General features: G+C 45.9%; 1 protein-coding gene across 2 annotated transcripts in view; it reads right to left on the reverse strand.

Moving 5' to 3' along the window:
• Positions 1 to 19,376, reverse strand: part of dlgap3 (discs, large (Drosophila) homolog-associated protein 3) — an 80,498-nt gene that overhangs the window by 13,672 nt on the left and 47,450 nt on the right. For both annotated transcript variants that reach the window (XM_029167556.3, XM_029167555.3), the window contains exon 3: positions 122 to 1,287. In XM_029167556.3, the coding sequence (XP_029023389.1) occupies positions 122 to 1,213 (1,092 nt within the window). In that variant the 5' untranslated portion in view covers positions 1,214 to 1,287. The remainder of the gene's footprint in view (positions 1 to 121; positions 1,288 to 19,376) is intronic.

Raw genomic sequence — 19,376 nt, forward strand, 5'->3', positions numbered from 1 at the left:
TGGGAAGTGTGTAGGAAAATGCAACCTCTTGTTTCTTGCTTACACAGACATCACCTCCAGATTCTCTCTGCACATGCTAACACACACACACACACTGGTTGACATACAAGCGTACGCTCACCTGCAGGTAGTGGAAGGTCCTCTCCTTCAGCTTGCTCTCTACGGGCACCAGGGCTTTATCATAGCCTCCTCCCCTGGCTGAAGGGTACACCTCTCTGGCCTGACTCACTGTCATGGCTGACCAGGTGCTCCTCTTCAGGGAGTGGCCGTGGTGACCGTGGTGCCCCCCTCCTTCGCCCCCGGTTAAAGCCATAGTGGTACAAGCCATGCACTCCCCGGGCGCCGGCCCACCGCCGCGATCCTTGGGCCTCTTCATGGTGAGCTCCTGGATGGCAGCATCCAGGCTCTCGTGTCCACTAGGGTACCCCCGCCTGCCCCCGCTCACCAGGAAGCTGCTGTCGCTGTCCAGGTTGTCGTCAGAGCTCCACCAGCCCGCCGTCCTGCTGCGGTGGCGCCGGCCCGACTCGTGGCGCGAGTCGCCGCTCTTGCTCCGCTCCCGGGACTTGCTCCTGCGGGTGGAGCGCGACTGGTGGCCGGAGTAGTGGCCCCCGCCGTCCTCCCCGCCACTCCTGTGGCCGCCGCCTCCTCTCTCACCGCGGTACTCGCCGCCTCCCCTCGTGCCGTTGTATTCCCGCTTCGACGGCGCTTCCAAGGAGTGGGACTTGGCGAAGAGGCGCTGCACGGAGTTGACGAGGTGACGGATGCGGGAGGGGCTTTCGCTGCGTTGCTCGGCGCCCCCGCTTGCAGCGCGCTGGTACTGCAGGGTGTGGAAGCCATCGGGATGAAAGGGCACCTGCTTCTCAAACTGATCCATTAAGTTCGGGGGAATCCTGTGCATCTTCCCGCCATGGCCTGAGGACAAGCACTCCTCGCAAGAGTCGAATGACTGCAGAGCTGGGTGCTGGCTAGGGTGGGAACGAGGGAATGTACCCCCACCAGAGTGGCTATGTGAGTGGGAGTGGGAGTGGGAATGGTGCCTCTCCAACGCCAGGGCTTCGGCCGGACCTCCTGGGTAATAGTGGCCATCAGGGTGACCTTGGTAGTACTCTCTGCCTGGGCCATCACAGTCCTCGGGGGTGCAATGGCAGGGTCCTCCTCCCCCACCACCGGAGGAATGCTGGGACATGCTACGGCTGACATGGTACCCTTTCATAGGCGCCGGACCATGGTGGGCCGTCCGGGCCGAAAGGGGGCGCTGTGGGCGTGACAGGGCTGCGCAGGTCTCACCTGGGGGGACAGAAGGAGTCAACATTAAGACTTTAGGGCTTTGGGTCTTTATTCATTATTGTTGTTTGAACTGAAAATATTCTGTTTCAGCTTGACTTCAGGTTTAAAAACCTTTTGTGATGAATTAGCTCTGTATGTGTGGGACATAACGGTGGGAGGTGCTGTAACGTGTGAATGGGTCCCAACAGAAAGCAGCAGAGAGCACAGACTGACGTCCAGATTGTTTTCTTCTGTCAAGCAGTGCAATAAAATAGGTTATATTTATTCATTAAAAAAAAGATACAATAAATGTTTTGCTTAAGTGAAAACAAAAACTCTAACAGTGACTATCCAATTCATCCTGCAGGCTGTAATAAACAGCTACAGCCAGCCTTCTCATTGTCAGTCACCTCAAATCCCATTGGGACAATGAATCCGCATTATTAGTGTCTTTCCTTTTCTTAGAGTCCCATTTAGCACCTCTCGCTTCTCCCTCACATCTATCATTAGGAAATAATAATCTGCACTGCCACTGTTGCTATTTGTCTCGTTTCCCTCCACACATGCTTACAGGGAGTCTTTGAGCATTCTCGTGACTTACAGCTATGAAGAAAAACAAAACGTGTTTATTGACTCTGCATCCAAAAGTAGAAGAGCGCATTCACACTTTCTGTTTTAACAAATGTATCAATTAAATAGTCGGCTGAACAATATCTTAAAATATCCAAAGTCAGAAACCACACAATAAAAAAAGAGCAGAGGAGTTTGGGATTGTTTCTATGAAACAAACCCAGGAAGTGAAATCAATATACTTGCAGTAAGAATGTGGGCCTCTATAAATCGTCTCACCCACACTACGGTGCTTCTAAATCAAAGTAAACCCAATGGAAACAACTTATATCTTTGTATTGGCTTTCTCTTCATAGAAATGACCCAGATTACTCTCCAAATGTGGTAATCACGTATTTTATTGGACTGGCATTAATAGCTGCTACTGTAATCACATCCTGTATTACCCGCATTCTCTGCTAAGTACATAATGAATCACAGGCACACAGGCTGTTTGTAACGCACAAGCATTTCCCGTCATTTCTAGAGTTGATTAAATTGAAAAGAAATTACTTGATGAAAGCCAGAATGAAAGCGCTCGGCTGGATGGGATTCGCTGAGCTCCTGCGAGTGTATTTGTGCTCGCGTTCGCTGGGTTCCATGCCGAGATGAGAGATAGGGGACAGATGCTGGGATAATCATTAAATAGAGCGTGGCCTGTTTGTCATGATTGGCGGAATGAGAGCCGCCACCCAGGAAGCTCGCCCACACCGGGCCGTGTCATTGGTGTAGCCGTGACGACGGGCCTCTCCGAATCAGCATCCCACCGTGGACGCGTTTCAGACAGCCGTGGCACCTGGACGGACCGGCCTGCCTCTCATTAACTGTGTGCGTTTGTGTGCGCGCGTGTTGGTGTGTATCCATGAGGCTAAACCACGAGCTTAATCAAATCCTCCTGCTCTTCACAGTTATATAGTTACAGGAAAAAAAGTTCAATAGGTTAAACGGGAATTACTTTCAGTATAAACTATGTTTCAGGTTTTGGGCAGTAAAACATTTGTAGTTTTAATTGAACATAGATCTTATCATATTTTATTTAATACGGGTGCATTTAATTGCTCTCTGATGTTAAGAAAGCGCTGCACATTACATAAGCAAACCCATTGGCCTGGTGATACTTTAAAATGGAAATAGGAGGCTAGTAAACACATCTCGCTAATGGGAGCATGCTGGATGTGGGACTTTAAGCCCAATACATGCAAATGTTGTCAGGATATACAACTCCTGAGTGCTACAGTATCTAGAAGCTAAGCTAGGCTGTTTTTTGCATGTAACATACACAGATGCCAGCTGTAAGACGTCATTTTTTTGAAGTCTCAGTGTCTCAGCGCTGCTCTGCCTGGAGGAGAAAATTAAACCATGTTCCCTTTATTGCAAAGTATTTGGCTTTGGAGCCGGCTGCCTGCCAGGACCTGTCAATCTTGTGTGCGATGCACACGCGCACAAGCGTGCGGTTGCGTGCGCACGCGCTTCAAACACATACGAAGAGACAGACGTCTGAGAAGACGGAGGACGAGAAGGCGCAGCTGAGCGACGCCGCTGCCGTCTCTTCTTCCCTTCCACCCGTCTCTCTCTTGTTGTGACCTACTTCCATCCATCCTCCAGTCATGTCTCTCCATCCCTACGCTCTCCTTTCTTTGTGCTTCCTTTTTTTCTACCTTTCAGCACGTCTTGCTCGCTGTCTGTCACTGGTCCTCTGTGTTGAGTTAATTGCAAAGTTTGTTTCAGTTCTCGTTTATTGGCCTTTTCCATCCTGTCAATCAATCTCCTTTTATTCTTCATTTCTTCTCACATTATGGAGGAATTACAGTATTATATATACAAACACTTTCGCAGGATCAAATAATACACTGGAACCTTCAAGATGCTTCTTTTGTTGTCTCTCAGCCTCCTCTCCAATTACTTCGCCTCGACGTTTTCGTGCTGCCACTGTTTGATATAGCCCACATACTGTACTCCCCTCGCTCTCGTGCGTCACTTCTTTTTGTTTGCTTTCTATGTTGTCATTCCCTCTTGGTCAAAACCATGAATCCTCCCCTCTCTGCCTCGGTAGAGGTTCAGTGGGGAGTTGGAGCTGTGCAACACGCTGTCATTGTTTAACACTCTTTGGCACCAACATGATTGTTACAGAGGCTTCAGTGTGGAGCTGCTTCATTTGAAATATTCATGCGATCATGCCAGCTGCTCTGACCCACTTTGCTAACAGCTGAGTCTGCTCGCGCTCTCCCATCTCTGCGAGCGTTGGGTCAAAGGGTCTTTTACGCCGCTGAAGTGCTGTGGGTCCAGTATCTGATATGATAAGTGTCGTTTCAAATGCTGAAAGTACTTTTGTTCTCACCTCTGTGGAAGTGGCATCGCTCAAAAATTCATAATACGTTTTCATGAGGTTTAGCTGGAGAAAAGACGGAGTCAGAGCGGATGCAATTCCTAGTTTGTCTTGTGCAAACCTGGCGAATAAAAACGATTCTGATTCTGAAAATGTCATTCAACTCTGCAATTTCTACAGGAATTATTTTCTTGTAAGGTTAGAAATGCTCATTAGAGAAAAATGTTTTTAAAAATTTCCTTTAACAAAAAACTTTTAGCAAGTACCTGCTGTACACCTAATACTAGTTGTATGTTGAGATTTTACTTCATTCAGAGTCAATGAGCCAATGTACATGTCAAACTAATCCTTTATTGTGCCAAATACTTAAAAAATGTTTTTCCCTAAATTTCTGTCTCTTGCTACCAGGCAGTCAATGAGACAATAGCAGGCATTTGGACGTAGTAGGTAGTGTTGGCTTCATGGAGATGCACAAACGCTGAGCAGCAGCAGCCATTGTGTGCCTGAATGCTGAATTAGTTTGACTGCAGACACAATGAGCCGAGCGCCATCGTGGTCAGGGGCAGATATGTTGAATCATTTAAGAGCACGAGAAGGTGAACTGCACCGAGCTCCTTATAGAATTGTAGTCAAACAATGAAAACGTTTTCATTAGTCTGCTATCTGTCCCTATGTGGCAGTACAGTAGACTTCAAAGATGTTATTAACCGCCGGAGCTCAGCACTCCCATAATGGAAAGTGGGGCAAACAATAGTGGAATGTATGAATCTGGGAATGGGAAATAATAGAGGATTGGCTGAGCTGCGAGTTGGCGTGCACTTCCTTTGTCACCAGCCAGAGAGACAGGCATGCTGGGAAACTGGCAGCAGGACCCATTTGCTCTTCTCAGCTTTTAGCCATGAATGATCTATTTTCATCACTTTTCCCACTGCCTTTTATTCATACTCATACACACACATACACACACACACACGCATACGTTCTCTGACAGACAGGTGACAGGCTGCAGCTAAGCCATCCATTCGCGATCCAGAGCGAATCAGGCATGATGAGAAGGACGGAACATTTCGAAGGTGACCCATGAAAGATGACCTGTAATATATGAGAGCAGTAGTGGACCAGGTGCCTTCAGCTCATCAGGGCTGCACATACAAAAAAGCAGAGCAATCCAAAGACAAGGAAAAAAATCCTGGTATCCTACGGTACCGGCTGACCCGCTACACGGTTTGACATCTATTCTGGATGAAGATATAACTAAGAGAATTGGATCTACAAGCACTGCGACTGACAACTGATGAGGAGCCTGTGAGAGAAAAGATGATGGTGGCCTCAGCACAGGGGAAATATGCTCGCGCCATTAAAACTAAAGAGCTCCTAGGGGGCAATTCCACTATGTGACTCTCCCAGTCAGTCCCAGTTCACACTAGCACCCTTTACCCTTCCTTATTCACTAGTAGAGTGTGCATATACAGTGGAAGGTGGTGAGGCATGTTTGTTTTAAAGCTATAAATCAGCAAACCTTTGCACGAATCCTGCTCCAGGTGTTCATCACCCACATGTTGCTTTGGGAAACAGAACCCGGGACCATAATACTTTGTGCTTACAGGAAGTGGTGCTTGTGCGACATTTGTGATGAAATCATATCCTATGTTTAAAAAAATTACCAAAAGAGAGAGTGTCAGTTCATAGTAAACACTCCAGTAGAGCAGCTTAAAGTTAAGTACAACAGCCAACAGCACTTGATAATATTATATTATATTTTACAACCCGACCACACGAATCCTATCAAAATAAATGCTCCTTCACTGTAAAACTGCTCCTCATGATCAACCTTTCATCAGTGTGATTAAGTGAACGTGATGAAGAAGCACGTTTAGCATAAGGATGTATGTTTACGCCGCGGAAAACAGCCTGAGAGGGTGTCTGACTGTGACTTAATGAGTAGGAAAATACCAACACCACTTAGTGCTGCAGAGTGCCGCTCGCTTGTAATTGGGCCGCGTTCTCGTTCGCTCCCTCTCATCGCGTGGGAGGACACTGACGGGGATCGTAGCTGGGGCTAAACACAGATAAAAGCCAATGAGAGAATAACATAGGTTCATTCAGGGAGTCGCTGGTGAGACATTAGGCCTTAACCTCCTGCAGGAGAGGGCTAATCTCCACACGTACTACAGCTTTCCTGCACTTGTTTGACTTGTTTAAACACAGCTACAGTAAGAGTCTCTCTGGCTTTACTCTCTCTCTCTCTATTTATCTTTAATTTGTGTCCTTTCTGTGTTTTCTCTCTTTCCACATTCATCACCTTTCTTCCTTTTCGCTCTTGTCCCTTTTTTTTACCTTGTCGCTCTCCAGCCGCCACCCCCTCAGCGAGTCCTCCCTCGCTCTCTCTCTCTCCGTCGCTCCCCCGTCTCCTGTGTCGCGTTGTATTACAAAGTCACTTGACAGAAAATCAAAGGTAGATGCGCGAAGTACAGCTCTGGGAAGGATGAAGACACGCACGCACGTACAGGGACACACTCCGAACAGCAGCTCAACGCATTCTGCCACTCTCATGGCCGTAAAGTGAACGAATGAGGTTTAAAACTGCTCTTAAGTCAACCTTGGGGCTGAAGAAGTTAACCTGCCTTTATTTATGCTGATTTTTCAGTGTCTTAACAGTGGCCCTGTCAACAATAGATACTATTCATGGTGCGATTCACAGGTTTGCGTTCCTTAATACATAAACACGACTGATGAATGTTCATCGTTTCACATTTTTCTCTATAAACGCTCTTGAAACTCACGCTTGTTTTCCTGTGAAGCGACAGTCCTTCTGTCTGATTTGCCACCATGTCCTAGCAGGGCTCACAGGAAAAGAAACTTCTGAATCTACAATTCAAAGTCAACTATAAAAAACATCTATTTGCTAAGGAAATACAACAATTTTGTGTTGAATTACGTGAGCCCAGCATTTGTGAAACATATGACAATAGTGAAAGCGCACCAATGTTAGAAACAGAAATGAAGAGATAGTTCACAAATGAACAGTCAGGCAGTGTGATGTAACTTACAACTTTCTCTGGCAGATTCACCCCACAGGCACCTCAGGCTCCTCACAAACGCTGCACATACCCAGATAAAGGCTGGAGCTGCGTGCACAGATGCAAATCGCAGACTGACAGACGCATCCAACCAGCTGACTCTAGTGTTGCTAGGCTACTTTGTGAACTGGGTTACTACATGGAGAAAGTATTTGCATGAATCTCAAATGGCTGCTCATTGCTCATACACCACGAGAGAGCAGTGTGTGTGTGTGTGTGTGTGTGTGTGTGTGTGCGTGTGTGTGTGTGCGTGTACAGTATGTGTGAGAGAAGCTTGTCTATTGGGATCAATAATCGTGATCCTGCTTCTGATGATGATCCCTCTATAATCTGCAGCCAGATTAGCACCAGTGTGTGAAAGTGTTTAAAATGCAAATCAAGTATATATTCACAATGTATATGCATATTTGCATAATGTGTGTGTGTGTGTGTGTGTGTATGTGTGTGTGTGTGTGTGGTGCTGAGCCTGGTGTTAGGCAGCGTTCTTTCACTACCCCACTTCCTACTCTTTATTATCTCCATCACACTATCACACATTTTTTTTCCAATCGTCACCTCTTTCCACTGCAGCTCCTTGTTAGCGCGAACTAACATCAATACTGCACCTACTGGAACTCTAACATCGAACAGATGGACGAGGCTTAATAAACCTGATCTTGTTGAAATGGGGCAGAAGTAGTTTAGCAGCCATCTTGGCTAAATGGAATGTTTTTTATACAATTCCGTTAAAAGGTAGACATGAAGTAATAGCTGGACGCACACATACAGGCAGAAAACAGCCCAAAGATACACTAGTGTTTTAGAAAGCAACTCAGCTGCTTGTTTCAGGCCAGATGGTCATAATGATCCAAAAGAGGTGTAGTCCATATAGCACATTTAGGATGAGACTACGGTGAAAAACCCCTATTAAACACCACATAGCGTTACTTTAGGCTAAATGCAGTGTTCACCAGGTTATTTTAAGTTTCTTATCATATATGCCGTTAAGGCTAATGAGCATGTTGTCTATTTTTGCATATGTGGTCAAGAAATTTGGTCAGTGAAAATTTTGACCTGACAGTGGGCAATTAAAGTTCAGGAGATCATCATTGTCATTAGGATTCATTGTCTAAATGCCACGAATGTCTGAAAGAAATGTCACAGCAATCAATCTAATTTGCTTTTGAGATATTTAAAACCCTAACCTTTGGCTAAACTGGCGCACCGACCCACAGGCCGACACGGCCGTCCTCAAGTACAGTAGCGAAGGCAGTGAACAGTTAATAACACTGCCAAGTTATTACAGTTATGATAGGAATATTTCAAACGTCGTCACGGTCAGCAGTCAGGACTTCAAGTCTCACAAATAACATCCAGTCAAAAACAAGAAAACCTTGAAATCCAGACAAGTTCACATCCAGTTTTGTCGGATACAATAGTCCGTGTATAATTCTGCTCGCCCAGTTCATCCTCACTGCAGACTCCTATTAGACCAGTATTATCCAAATCCAATTAACTTAGCCTAATTCCATTTCTGTAATAGATGCTGGCTATCAGGGTATGTGCGCTGCCGCGTAGCATCACGACCGCTGCGGCCAAGTCTGACATTTAGCAGGTGATTTAAAATCGCCTTTGCACAAGAGTTTGAGTTGTATAAATTGGTGCATTGATTTGCCCAAAAAACTCTAGAGAATAAAATGTCTGTCATAAATAGAAAGGTCTCCTCCTCGCAGCCTTCAGTTACCATTAATAGTAAACAATCAATGAGAAGCGCTAACAGAAAATGGGTAAGAGCGGTAAAGAAAAGAGTGACATTCACAAGTCATTCACTGAGAATGGAGACAAAAGAACAAGTATCGCCAAGGAGGAGAAGTGAAAACGCACTCTGCCATTGTTCCCCGTCTCATTATGAAGTACAAAATCAGGGCAATCTAACCAGGCACAACAATGAGAGTGAGCCTGAAAAGAAGAGGCAAAACAGGAGATAATGAAGACTTCATTAATCAGCGCCGATACGAGTCCTCGTTTATCGCACCATTGTTGAAACCAATACAATCTACCGCTGAGATGTCCTTAAAATGCCTGATTGTGGAAACTTTTCCACTTGCTGTCCCACTCGAAGAGTTTGCAGAGCGACGGCACGCTGACAGAGGAGCAGGTTTGGGCTGGAATCTAAAAAATCTCCCAGGAAACTTATAGCAGTTTAGATTCCCCATTAACTCACTGGTGTCCCTCTGAATGTAGATGCTCATCTCTGCTGTTGATGGCTCATTGTGCTTTTGGATTTTATTGCCATGAAAACTGCTGGTTCAATAAAAAAAAATAATGAGATAAATAATCAGGCAATGAAACAGGTCTGCAGATCTATTAATATTTTCAAAGAAAAGATAGCGAGGAAGGTTTTAGCCTGGGTTATGTGCCATGAGTCATACTAGGAAAGCTCCATTTATTGTTCTTATGGGACCCGTAACAAAGAACAGGTTGTGCGGCAGTGATGGGTAAAATGCCTAATTAAAGGCATGTACTATATAGAAAGACATATGGAGAAGGAGAAGAAGGTATACACATGGGTTTGAAAGATGTAGATCTTGTCAGGATCCTGGGCTGGCTCTGCCTGTCAGGATCCTGGCCTGGCTCTGCCAGCCATTCTGTTTGATCTTTTTTTCGCCCTGGACCATGCCTTCTCCCTCACTAGGCCACGCCTCAGCTCTGGACCATCCCCACTCCCTCTCCTTTCCTCTGTAGACAGTAATCAGTTCAACTTGCCACACCTGGACTTGGATCCCTTCAAAGACTCCTGCAGCACAGCACTCTGTGCTGGGTCATTGCCATACACCACTGTCATACGCTGTCATATGCCACTCTGTCCTTGTTTACCCATTACACCATGCCGTTCGTGTCAGGTTGGTCCATGTGTTAGTTCATTGTTGTTCCCATGCCATGTATTAGTTAGCCTTGTTGCCATGTGTTAGTTAGCCTTGTTGCCATGCCTTAGTTAGCCTTGTCACCATGCCATGTGTTAGTTAGCCTTGTTGCCATGTGTTAGTTAGCCTTGTTGCCATGCCTTAGTTAGTCTGGTTGCCATGTGTTAGTTAGTCTTGTTGCCATGTGTTAGTTAGCCTTGTTGCCATGTGTTAGTTAGCCTTGTTGCCTTGCCATGTTTTAGCTCAGTCGTGTTCATGCCAGGTATTAGTTCCTCATTCTTGCTGTGTGTGTTTTGCTAGCTTGTTAAGTTTACCATGTTGCTAGCTCGTTAAGGTTGCCAAGTGGCTAACTTGCTAGGTTTGCTTGTTGCTAGTTCTGTTAAGTTTAACTTGTGTTAATGGTTTAGCCTCCTGTTATATTTTGTTTTTCTAAAGGAGTGTTTTGTGTTTCTGCGTGTTGGGTGTTGAACATAAATAAATGGGTTAAAATGCATGCCTGGTCCTCACGGCTCTCTGACTTGGCCCAGAACGACTCCTATGATCCGCCATCTTGCGTGGCGGATCATGACAGATCTACCTCAGCTGATTTAAAGTTATAATCACATGGGTGCCTGCAGTTTTAATGTTGGTATCAGTACTGGTAAAAAAAAAATCCATATTATATAAATGTGTCTCCATGTGTGAAATACGCAGAGGCTGTTGCTGAGTGGTTGTGCCCTGTGAGTCATCCCTGACTTCAATAAACCCTATTTCCCATAGTTACAGATTTGAATCCAGATAGAAACAAACAAAACATCTATGATCAACAGATCATAGAAATAAAAAAAAGCAATGATTTTTAAGCTGTGCACACAACTGATAAATGAGGTCTGTTGCATCTGTCGTCAGATCTGCAGATAATCAGCATCATTGAAAGACTGGAGAGGAGAGTGCAACATTAATGAATGCTAATGAGGAGGGAACTTATGGAAACGGTCACTTGATTATCTGTCTGACTTGAATTAATGAAAGATAATGTAGCAGTGATTAGTGTGTTTCCACAGAGGTCCAATGCTGTGCATGTGCAGTGGTGTTTGCACACTACTTGGCCTCCCATGGTCTTTTTTCCAAAGCCTTACAGCATCACAGAGGCAAAAATGCACCTGTTAGTAAAGATGGTCTGTCCGTCTCCCACCCGTCACCGCTGAAGGCAACAGAAGGCAGGCACAGTACGAGCCCTACAGGAAATATACGTAATCACAGAGAAACACGGAGAGTTGGAATCACTTAGAGCAACTTTCTGAGGGGTTTCCGACTTCCTGTGAGTCGGAGGCTGACAAGCCATCTGTGGGGAAACAGCTGAGCTAGACGGCTACAGCTGAAAAGCCTCCCTAAACAGAGGGAGACGACATATTCAGCAAAGTAATATAGGGTAAATCCACTTCAACTCAAAGTTACACATTTAAACAAGCATTTACACATCTGCTACAGATAGCTATATGACTCAGACTGGTTTCATCCCAGTAAAAAAGACACTGACGCATCATTAGTGAGCACCACAAATATGATCAAAGCATTTCAGAAGTAGTGGTAAAAGGTAAAATAGTGTGGTCAAAGTAATAATAAACCTTGTTGGGTCACAGTGATCCAGTGCTGGGCACCAGTGACTGGGAAAGATGAAATGTAAATGAACACAATTTTATCATAGCACATTTAATGAATCTAAATCAACCAAGGAAACACAGCATGTCTTGAACACGTTATTTAAACAGTAGGTATAGTTGTAGAGAAGAAATTATTTTTAAATGTTCAACTAATTCAACTTTATTGTATGCATTTGTTTTTAGTTGGAATAGCAAATTTATTTGTAATTCACTCTACATCAGTAAACCACTTCAGTATAACTAAGCTGAATCTTGTTAAAGCTACTTAACTGTAGTTCTGTCTGTTTTCCTAAAATGATAGATCACTCACTATCTTGGCTGCTTATTCCATACAGCGATCATGAGTGCACTGAAGCCCATCAACTTACATTGGGCAACAGAGATGTGGACACAGAATCAAATTTCAAATTGTCTTTGGAACTTTTATATTTGTTGTCTAATATGTTGTCATACACTCAAAAAGGGAAGTGCTTGATTAGCAAAATATAAATATGTTTGACTAACAAGACTATAATTGTGTGGTCAGTTAAAGTGATACATTGCTGAAAAATAAGTTGTATTTTACATTTTTTCAGCAAAAATCTGCAACAACATTTAACATTGATGGTCTATGTCTTGAGAAAACAGAGGAAACAAAAGTAATGTGTTGTGGCTGGAAACGGTCACATCCTACACCACCCAGAATGCATTGCGAGCTGACAAATCACCTGAGTTGCAGGGATGGCTTGCCGTTTAGCTCCGCCCTCACTCAGCCCATTGCTGGGGCAGGTACAGAAAAAAACAGGAAGCACTACAGTAGTTGTAGTCTGTGAGCACATGGCAGTCAGTCCCCTGAAGTGTCTCAGGGGACTTTTGCAGAGGAATAAATGATCATTTCTCTGCAAAGAAAATATGGTTTTGGCTTTAAAGACTTCCTTCAAAGAATTCATTCTTCTTTGTTGCATGAATGAAAGAATTTTCAAGTGAATAAGATCAACATTAGTTGATCTAATGAACATGAGAAGGTTGAAAAAAAGAAGTTCTGTTAATTTATTTGAGACAAACAAGAATCATTCATTTTCCCTTGACAAACATTTTAGTTAAACATATTTTGCTAATCAAGCTTTACTTTTTGACTTTTATGAGTTTATACTGGACGGCAAGAGCCAGTTAAACTGGATTTGCTCAGGAAGGATGACCTAGTACATGTATGAAAATTTAAGTAGCTCTTGCAAAGGGTAAACAACTGGGTCAAAGCATCCCCAAAGCCAAATCCCTACTGGTCCAGATCTTTATTGGGACTGAAGAAAATACTTAATACTCAAGGAGTCCTAATAGATCAACATTTAAACTTGTGATATTTCTTAAACAACAATCTATTCCGTGCTTTATTCTGTTTGAGAAGTGTGAATAGTTACTAAATGAAGTGTTGCCCTGCGGAGGTAACATTTTTATTGTCTGTTGTTTCATAGATACAGTAACTTTTAGATCGGAGGTGTTGTGTTTAAGCCTTAAGGGAATCAGCAAACCACTGCTGTTACTGAATGTGACCAGCTGTGACATAAAGAATCTGGTGTCTCTACAGTGGAGCAGGGCGTTGTTTGCAGTGTGAAGCTGACAGTGCGTCAGAAGAGGAAAGCGGCAGAGTGCAGACAAGGTGCAGATGTGTTCACGGGCGTCGTTAGTTCTGCCTCTCACAGGAAGCTGATCTCTCTAATCAGAATAAGCAGCTTGTCAGCGCACACTCCTCATCATTTAATTAATCACAATCAGACAGGAATCTACAACACATTAGCCACACACACACACACCCATGCTGGTTCAGAGGCGCGCGTGTGTGTGTGTGTGTGTGTGTGTGTGTGTGTGTGTGTGTGTGTGTGACCTCCGCGTCTCTTTAAGGTGCTGATCGTACCCTTTAGTAATGTTAACTTCTCGTGACTCAGTCAAAGGAAAAACGCAAAAGGAGGCGCGTGTAGGGACGTGATGAAATCTAAGGAGCGCTGTCAACCGCCCGTCCCCTCGCTTGACTCCTGGTGGATCAGAGGGAAGCTCGTCGCCGCCCGCGTGTCTGCGCTTTGATAGAGGCGAGGCTCCCGGCCGTCTTTGTCACACTCTCTACCCTGGATAGGCGTTTAGTTCAAGCTCATCATGCAGCCTCACACGCACTAGCGTTATGTTAAGGCTTCGCCCATTTCACACAGAGGACATCGAACTGCATTTCAAAGGATAAAATAGATGGAGAACGCCAGGTGTATCATTTCATTGTGTAGCGTATGATTTGTGCTGTGCCTGAACCCTGAAACAGGCGGATGTTTATTTGCCCTTTAAATTCCAGTTTCTGCCGATTATGACCGTGCTTCGCTCGCTCGACGCTCCTCCACTCGTGGTCGAGAGCTCCAGACTGTAACGCTGATACGCTATGAGATCATCAGCCCGGTCTGTTTTTAGCTCTGAGACAGATTGGATCCTGAATGACTTGCCTCAAACCACGAGAACCCGATCCTGATATTTCTACCTCCGTACGGCACAGCCTACATTTTCCTGCTCGCAGACAGCGGCCTCCCGATGGCTCCAGGTTGCCATTATAATAACGCATCTACAATGGAAGCAGGTTAATTAACCCGCTGCGAAAGAAGAGCAGTGAGGCACAATGACAGAGTGACGGCGGAGCGACGGGGAACGACGGAAGGACTGACAGGGACCGTGTCGTCTGCGACACCCGTCTCACGCCCCTCACTCAGCTGATCCCACGCACCCCCGCTAATCGTTAGCGTCGGCCTATTGATCCTCAATAATAACCAGCAGCTAAACAGACGACCGCTCAGGCGGGCCTCGCCTCCTGAAAAAAGCCTGCGGGGAAATTTGTGAGAGAAAAATCATTACGACGAGAAATGATTGAAAGTGAGCTCGGCGCCGATCTGAAATATGACACTTCACAATGCGTGCGTGGGAAATGAAACCTGCCTGGCTGTGGATTTCACCTGAAAAGCCAAGCTGTAATAAGTAGATGTATCTACTGTACTGTGTCATTATCATTACTTTAAATAGACTGGCATACACAAAAAGCTCCATCAAGCTGCTCAGTTGTTCACAGCAGCCTAAAAGAGCACACCCAGATAGCTTGTCTCTCCCTCACACACACTCATTAAGCACCTGCACGTATACACAGCAACTCTGGCTTTCTTTTTATCCTTTTAAACTGATTCATACCGTATCTAGGTCATGCGTTCGGTACCAGTGTTTCCCAAACTCTACGGTGACCTTTGATGTGAGCGACGGCTAAATAAAGACAATAACAAGTCTTCGCATGTATCCGGGCCCCGCACGTCCTGATCCAGCGGAAAGGTTGGCGAGCGGCGGGCTGAGTCACGCTGGGAGCGCACGGACGTACGAACGGCCACACGTGTCCGCGCGCAGCCAAGCGGAGCGGGAAACACTCCGAGAATCGGGAAAGGTCAAGGGTTGTGGATCAATTCTGCCGGGGGGCCGCCGGGATACGGACACAGATGGCTCCTAATCCCCCGTCCCCTCTGAATTATGCACTGTGACTGTCTCCCTCGCTCCCCCCATCACCCGTCTGTGGCCAAAATAGCCGCCACGACATTCATTCGGACCTAGTTACACTCGATTAAAATCCCTTTTACCGCAGAGTGCAATGATCCATTTGTGAAGGTACTGTACATGATTTCTGACCAGATTAGACTTTCATGATTTCAGATTAGCTCATACTTCATATTTAACAAAGACCTAACGTCTGTGTTAAAGATCACTAGGTTAGCCTATAACACTGTACCTTTTCATGCAAACGTAAGTTCTTTCATGTGGCTAACATTATTATCTCTGCCGGCTCACGGCTAATTCAATTATTGATTAAAGCATAGGGCTTTGATTCAAAGCAAGGCAGAGATCAAAAACACATTTTCTGGGACAAGTGTGTGACAGGTTATTGCTGCGTTGCGAAGCTGGGGACAAAGGAAGGGCAGACACCGCGTCGATGTGTTTTTGATGCCGTATTGTGTCGGAGCATCCGGGAACGGACCGTCGCCGCAGCCGCGACGCAGCGTTAAAGAGAGCAAACACACACGCGTGGAGGAAAGTGGAACAAGGCGACGCGGGATGAGCTCCGCTGCCTTTCAATTACTGTCCCGTCTCCTCACGCACGTCCGGCCGGCTCTCCTCCGAGACGGAGCTGTGAAATTGAATCGCCGGGCACATCGGCGAGTCGCCAGCAGAGGGACGGGGCGGCGCGCCCATGTCAGACCCTGAGAAGTTCACTAAGCGTCGGGAGGAAAAACTAGGGGGCTTAAATCACAAGTGCAGCGGAGCAGCTGGAGCCAGTAGGTTATTGTGAAAACGGTCATGCTGCTGTGCGCTTCCAAGGTGCCTTCAAAGATCTGCTCCTTCCTCCGGTGTGATTACTGGATTACTGTCCGTGTGAGTTGCTAACGTTTATGCTGAGAGTCGGTCTGTGTTCAAGCAATTAACAGGAGAGCAGCCTGAAAAGTGTATGTAAATTTAAGTGTTCAACACGAGAGAGAGAGAGAGCAAAAGAGAGAGAAATAGAAAGAGAGAGAGAGAGAGAAAACTATTGATCTGCTCATATAACTCTTCGCACAAAAGTGGATGTGAGTATTTCTTACTATTTCATAACAAGCCCAGGGAACAGTGGCTGACTTTACTTGAGCCAGACATAAAACCTGACACAGTCCTGTTACCAGCAGGCTCAGGTGAACGTCATCAGACAAAGGATTCTACATTCCGCATCGCCGCGAGAGCACCTATTCTGTCTGAGAGTCATTTAGATTAAGCCGAGGGACAGACGGCCTGACATCCGCAGGTTGAAGTGTGATGATTGAAGTCCAGAAATAGCCCGTGTGGCTCAAATTGGCCCCCGTGGACATTTGTTCCTTAGCTTTCACACCAGTCTACTATAGTAAGGCTGTTAGTAAGTAAGCGTTCTCTAATAAAATCACTAGATCTACATGTCAACTCTAGTGGTGAACTACATTATGTAGGTTACCGCTGAGAGATCTTTTATGGCAGCTGTGCTATAAAATACTTACATCAAGCTAAGATAAGCATCTTGACTAAAAGCAGGCTACAAATATATAAATATTAAACTTTCATAAACTTGAGACGTACAGTACAGTACATAACTTCTATGGTATGAGTAACCACGGAGGGCACAGTAGCAGGAGTAGTGCAGCAGTGCTGGGTTGAATCAGCACACATACACGCCTCGCACATGCCATCGGTGTCAGTTGGGCCTTCAGCAGGCTGACAGTGAGTACAGGGCAGCGTGCAGCAGTCCGAGACGCCGCTGGCTCCTTCATCCAGGCCACCCCACTCACCACTGTGCTTGTTGCCCTGCGGTGCGGTGGCGCCCCACAGCCACGGAGGCCCCGGGACGCCCTTGGGCCGGTCGAGCATCCTCGGGCCCACAGTTGGTGAACTACTTTTACAATATGACACATATGGGATCGCTCTATTATTTAGACTTTGGGGAGGTTGAGTGTTGGAGCCTTGCATTATAGAGTCAGAGTAGGAAAAAGGGGCTGAGGGGGTGCCGCTTCCTCGTTACTGCGTGCATTCAGTATTTCTGCATGGCTTAATTTTGACATGCTGTTATATAACATGTCACTCCATCCCAATACAGCTATACAGCACACACACACACACACACACACACACACACGCCGATGACTCCTCTCTGCATGTCCACGGGTGGGTCTCCACCCCAGCAGAGAGGAGCACGGACTGAATTACAAGCCATTATCGTTTGCACTAAAGCAGTTAGTGGCGAAACCCGAGAGGGAGGGGGTCGGCCAGAGCGGTGCACAGAGTGACTTCAGGACAAACGGAGGCAAGGAGAAAACAGATGGGGGAGAAGGTGATGCAGAGATAGAGTGACGGGGGGGGTGGGTTGGCTGTAAGCGTGGAGCAGCGGGACCGAGTGGAACGACAAGCCGTGACATTTCTCTGCCACTCTCTGAGGTGAACTCGGGTAACGCGTACCTTTCGGGCGCGTTTTTTTTTATTCTCTCCCTTATTTTCTCTTCTCAAGTTCACTTTTTTTTTTTCGTCTCAATCCCCATCTCTCTGCGTCTTCACCCTCCCTCTGTTCCACTTTTCCCTCCGTCATTTTGTCACAGGTTCGTGGATTCCTCGGGAAGATGGCGTCGCATTAGTCACAGCGTTTAATCAGACGTCATTATCGTTTCACAGGTTTCTCATCCTGTGTGTGCGGCAGCAATGTCACTTCCACTCTTAACAGGGACAGAAGATTTATCCCTATGGGAATTAAGGTCTCTGAGACAAAATGAGGGTTAGGGTTAGATGATAATTTTGTAAAGATGAAGAGAGGCTAATAAAGGAAACTAGCAATTAATCATCAGCCAAAGAACTTGAAATAACAACAAATCTGAGTTGCTGTCGACAGAAGTGACAGACAGGAAGTAGTGGGAAGAGAAGCAAAGTCATTGTGAGGTGGGTGTGGGGTAATGGCGGGGCCGGTGGCGGATGTGAGGCGGGATAATCCGTGTATCTCATTGTCTCCTGTTTTCAAACCAATTATTGTCATTGGCAGCCCCGTGAGAGAGAGTTAATGAGGGGAGCAGAGCTTTGGAGTGTCAGGGCACAGTCAGGGGAGCGGAGATAAAAACAGAGGATGGCGCGAGCGCCGGCATACAGACGACTGGAGTGCGGTGGTGGTGGTACAAAGGGATGGAATGTAAAATACGAGAGGGAGAAGTGGAGTGTCAGCGAGCGGCAGGCTGCTCACTGAGGCATTGCCTCTGACTCTGTCATATGTCCTGTCCATCTCTTTCTCCACCCGTGTTGCTTTCATTCATTTCTCGTATAAGAAGCCTACAATTAACCACTATACACCGAAAAAGGTCATTTAGAGACGGAGAATGAATCAAGGGTTTGATATATTCAAGCTCCCTCCATGACCTACTGTTGTCGATGTGAAGTCCTGAACTGAAAGGATGAATGAATGCATGAACTTCTGTGGACTGTGCCTTTAAGACACGACGAGAGTCAGTCATTATGTGGAATGCAACAACTCTAACATGAAAACAATTAGCTGCTAACAGCTCAAACTAAATGAATCACGAATCAAAATGAATCATGACATCCACCTATAAATCCATCCAAAAACCAGCAGCATATGACTGTCTCTTCCACTTGGCCTCTGCGCTTAATACATTCATATATGCGACGCGCTGAAGGCAGCAACCACGAGCTCCCCTCTGCATTCATTCGACAGCCTTCCTCATATATATATATATATATATATATATATATATATATACACACTCTATTCTCACCCTCCGCGGGTGGTCTCATCCACTTTCCAAGCTCGGGTCCTCTACCAGAGGCCAGGGAGCTTGAGGGTTCTGCGCAGTATCCTTGCTGTTCCTAGGACTGCACTTTTCTGGACTGAGATTTCGGATGTTATTCCAGGGATCTGTCGTAGCCACTCCTCCAGTTTGGGGGTCACAGCCCCTAGTGCTCCGATCACCACAGGCACCACTGTGGCCTTCACCTTCCAAGCCTTCTCCAGTTC

This window comes from Betta splendens, chromosome 11 (genome assembly GCF_900634795.4).
Source record: "Betta splendens chromosome 11, fBetSpl5.4, whole genome shotgun sequence".
In the NCBI taxonomy this organism is placed as follows: Eukaryota; Metazoa; Chordata; class Actinopteri; order Anabantiformes; family Osphronemidae; genus Betta; species Betta splendens.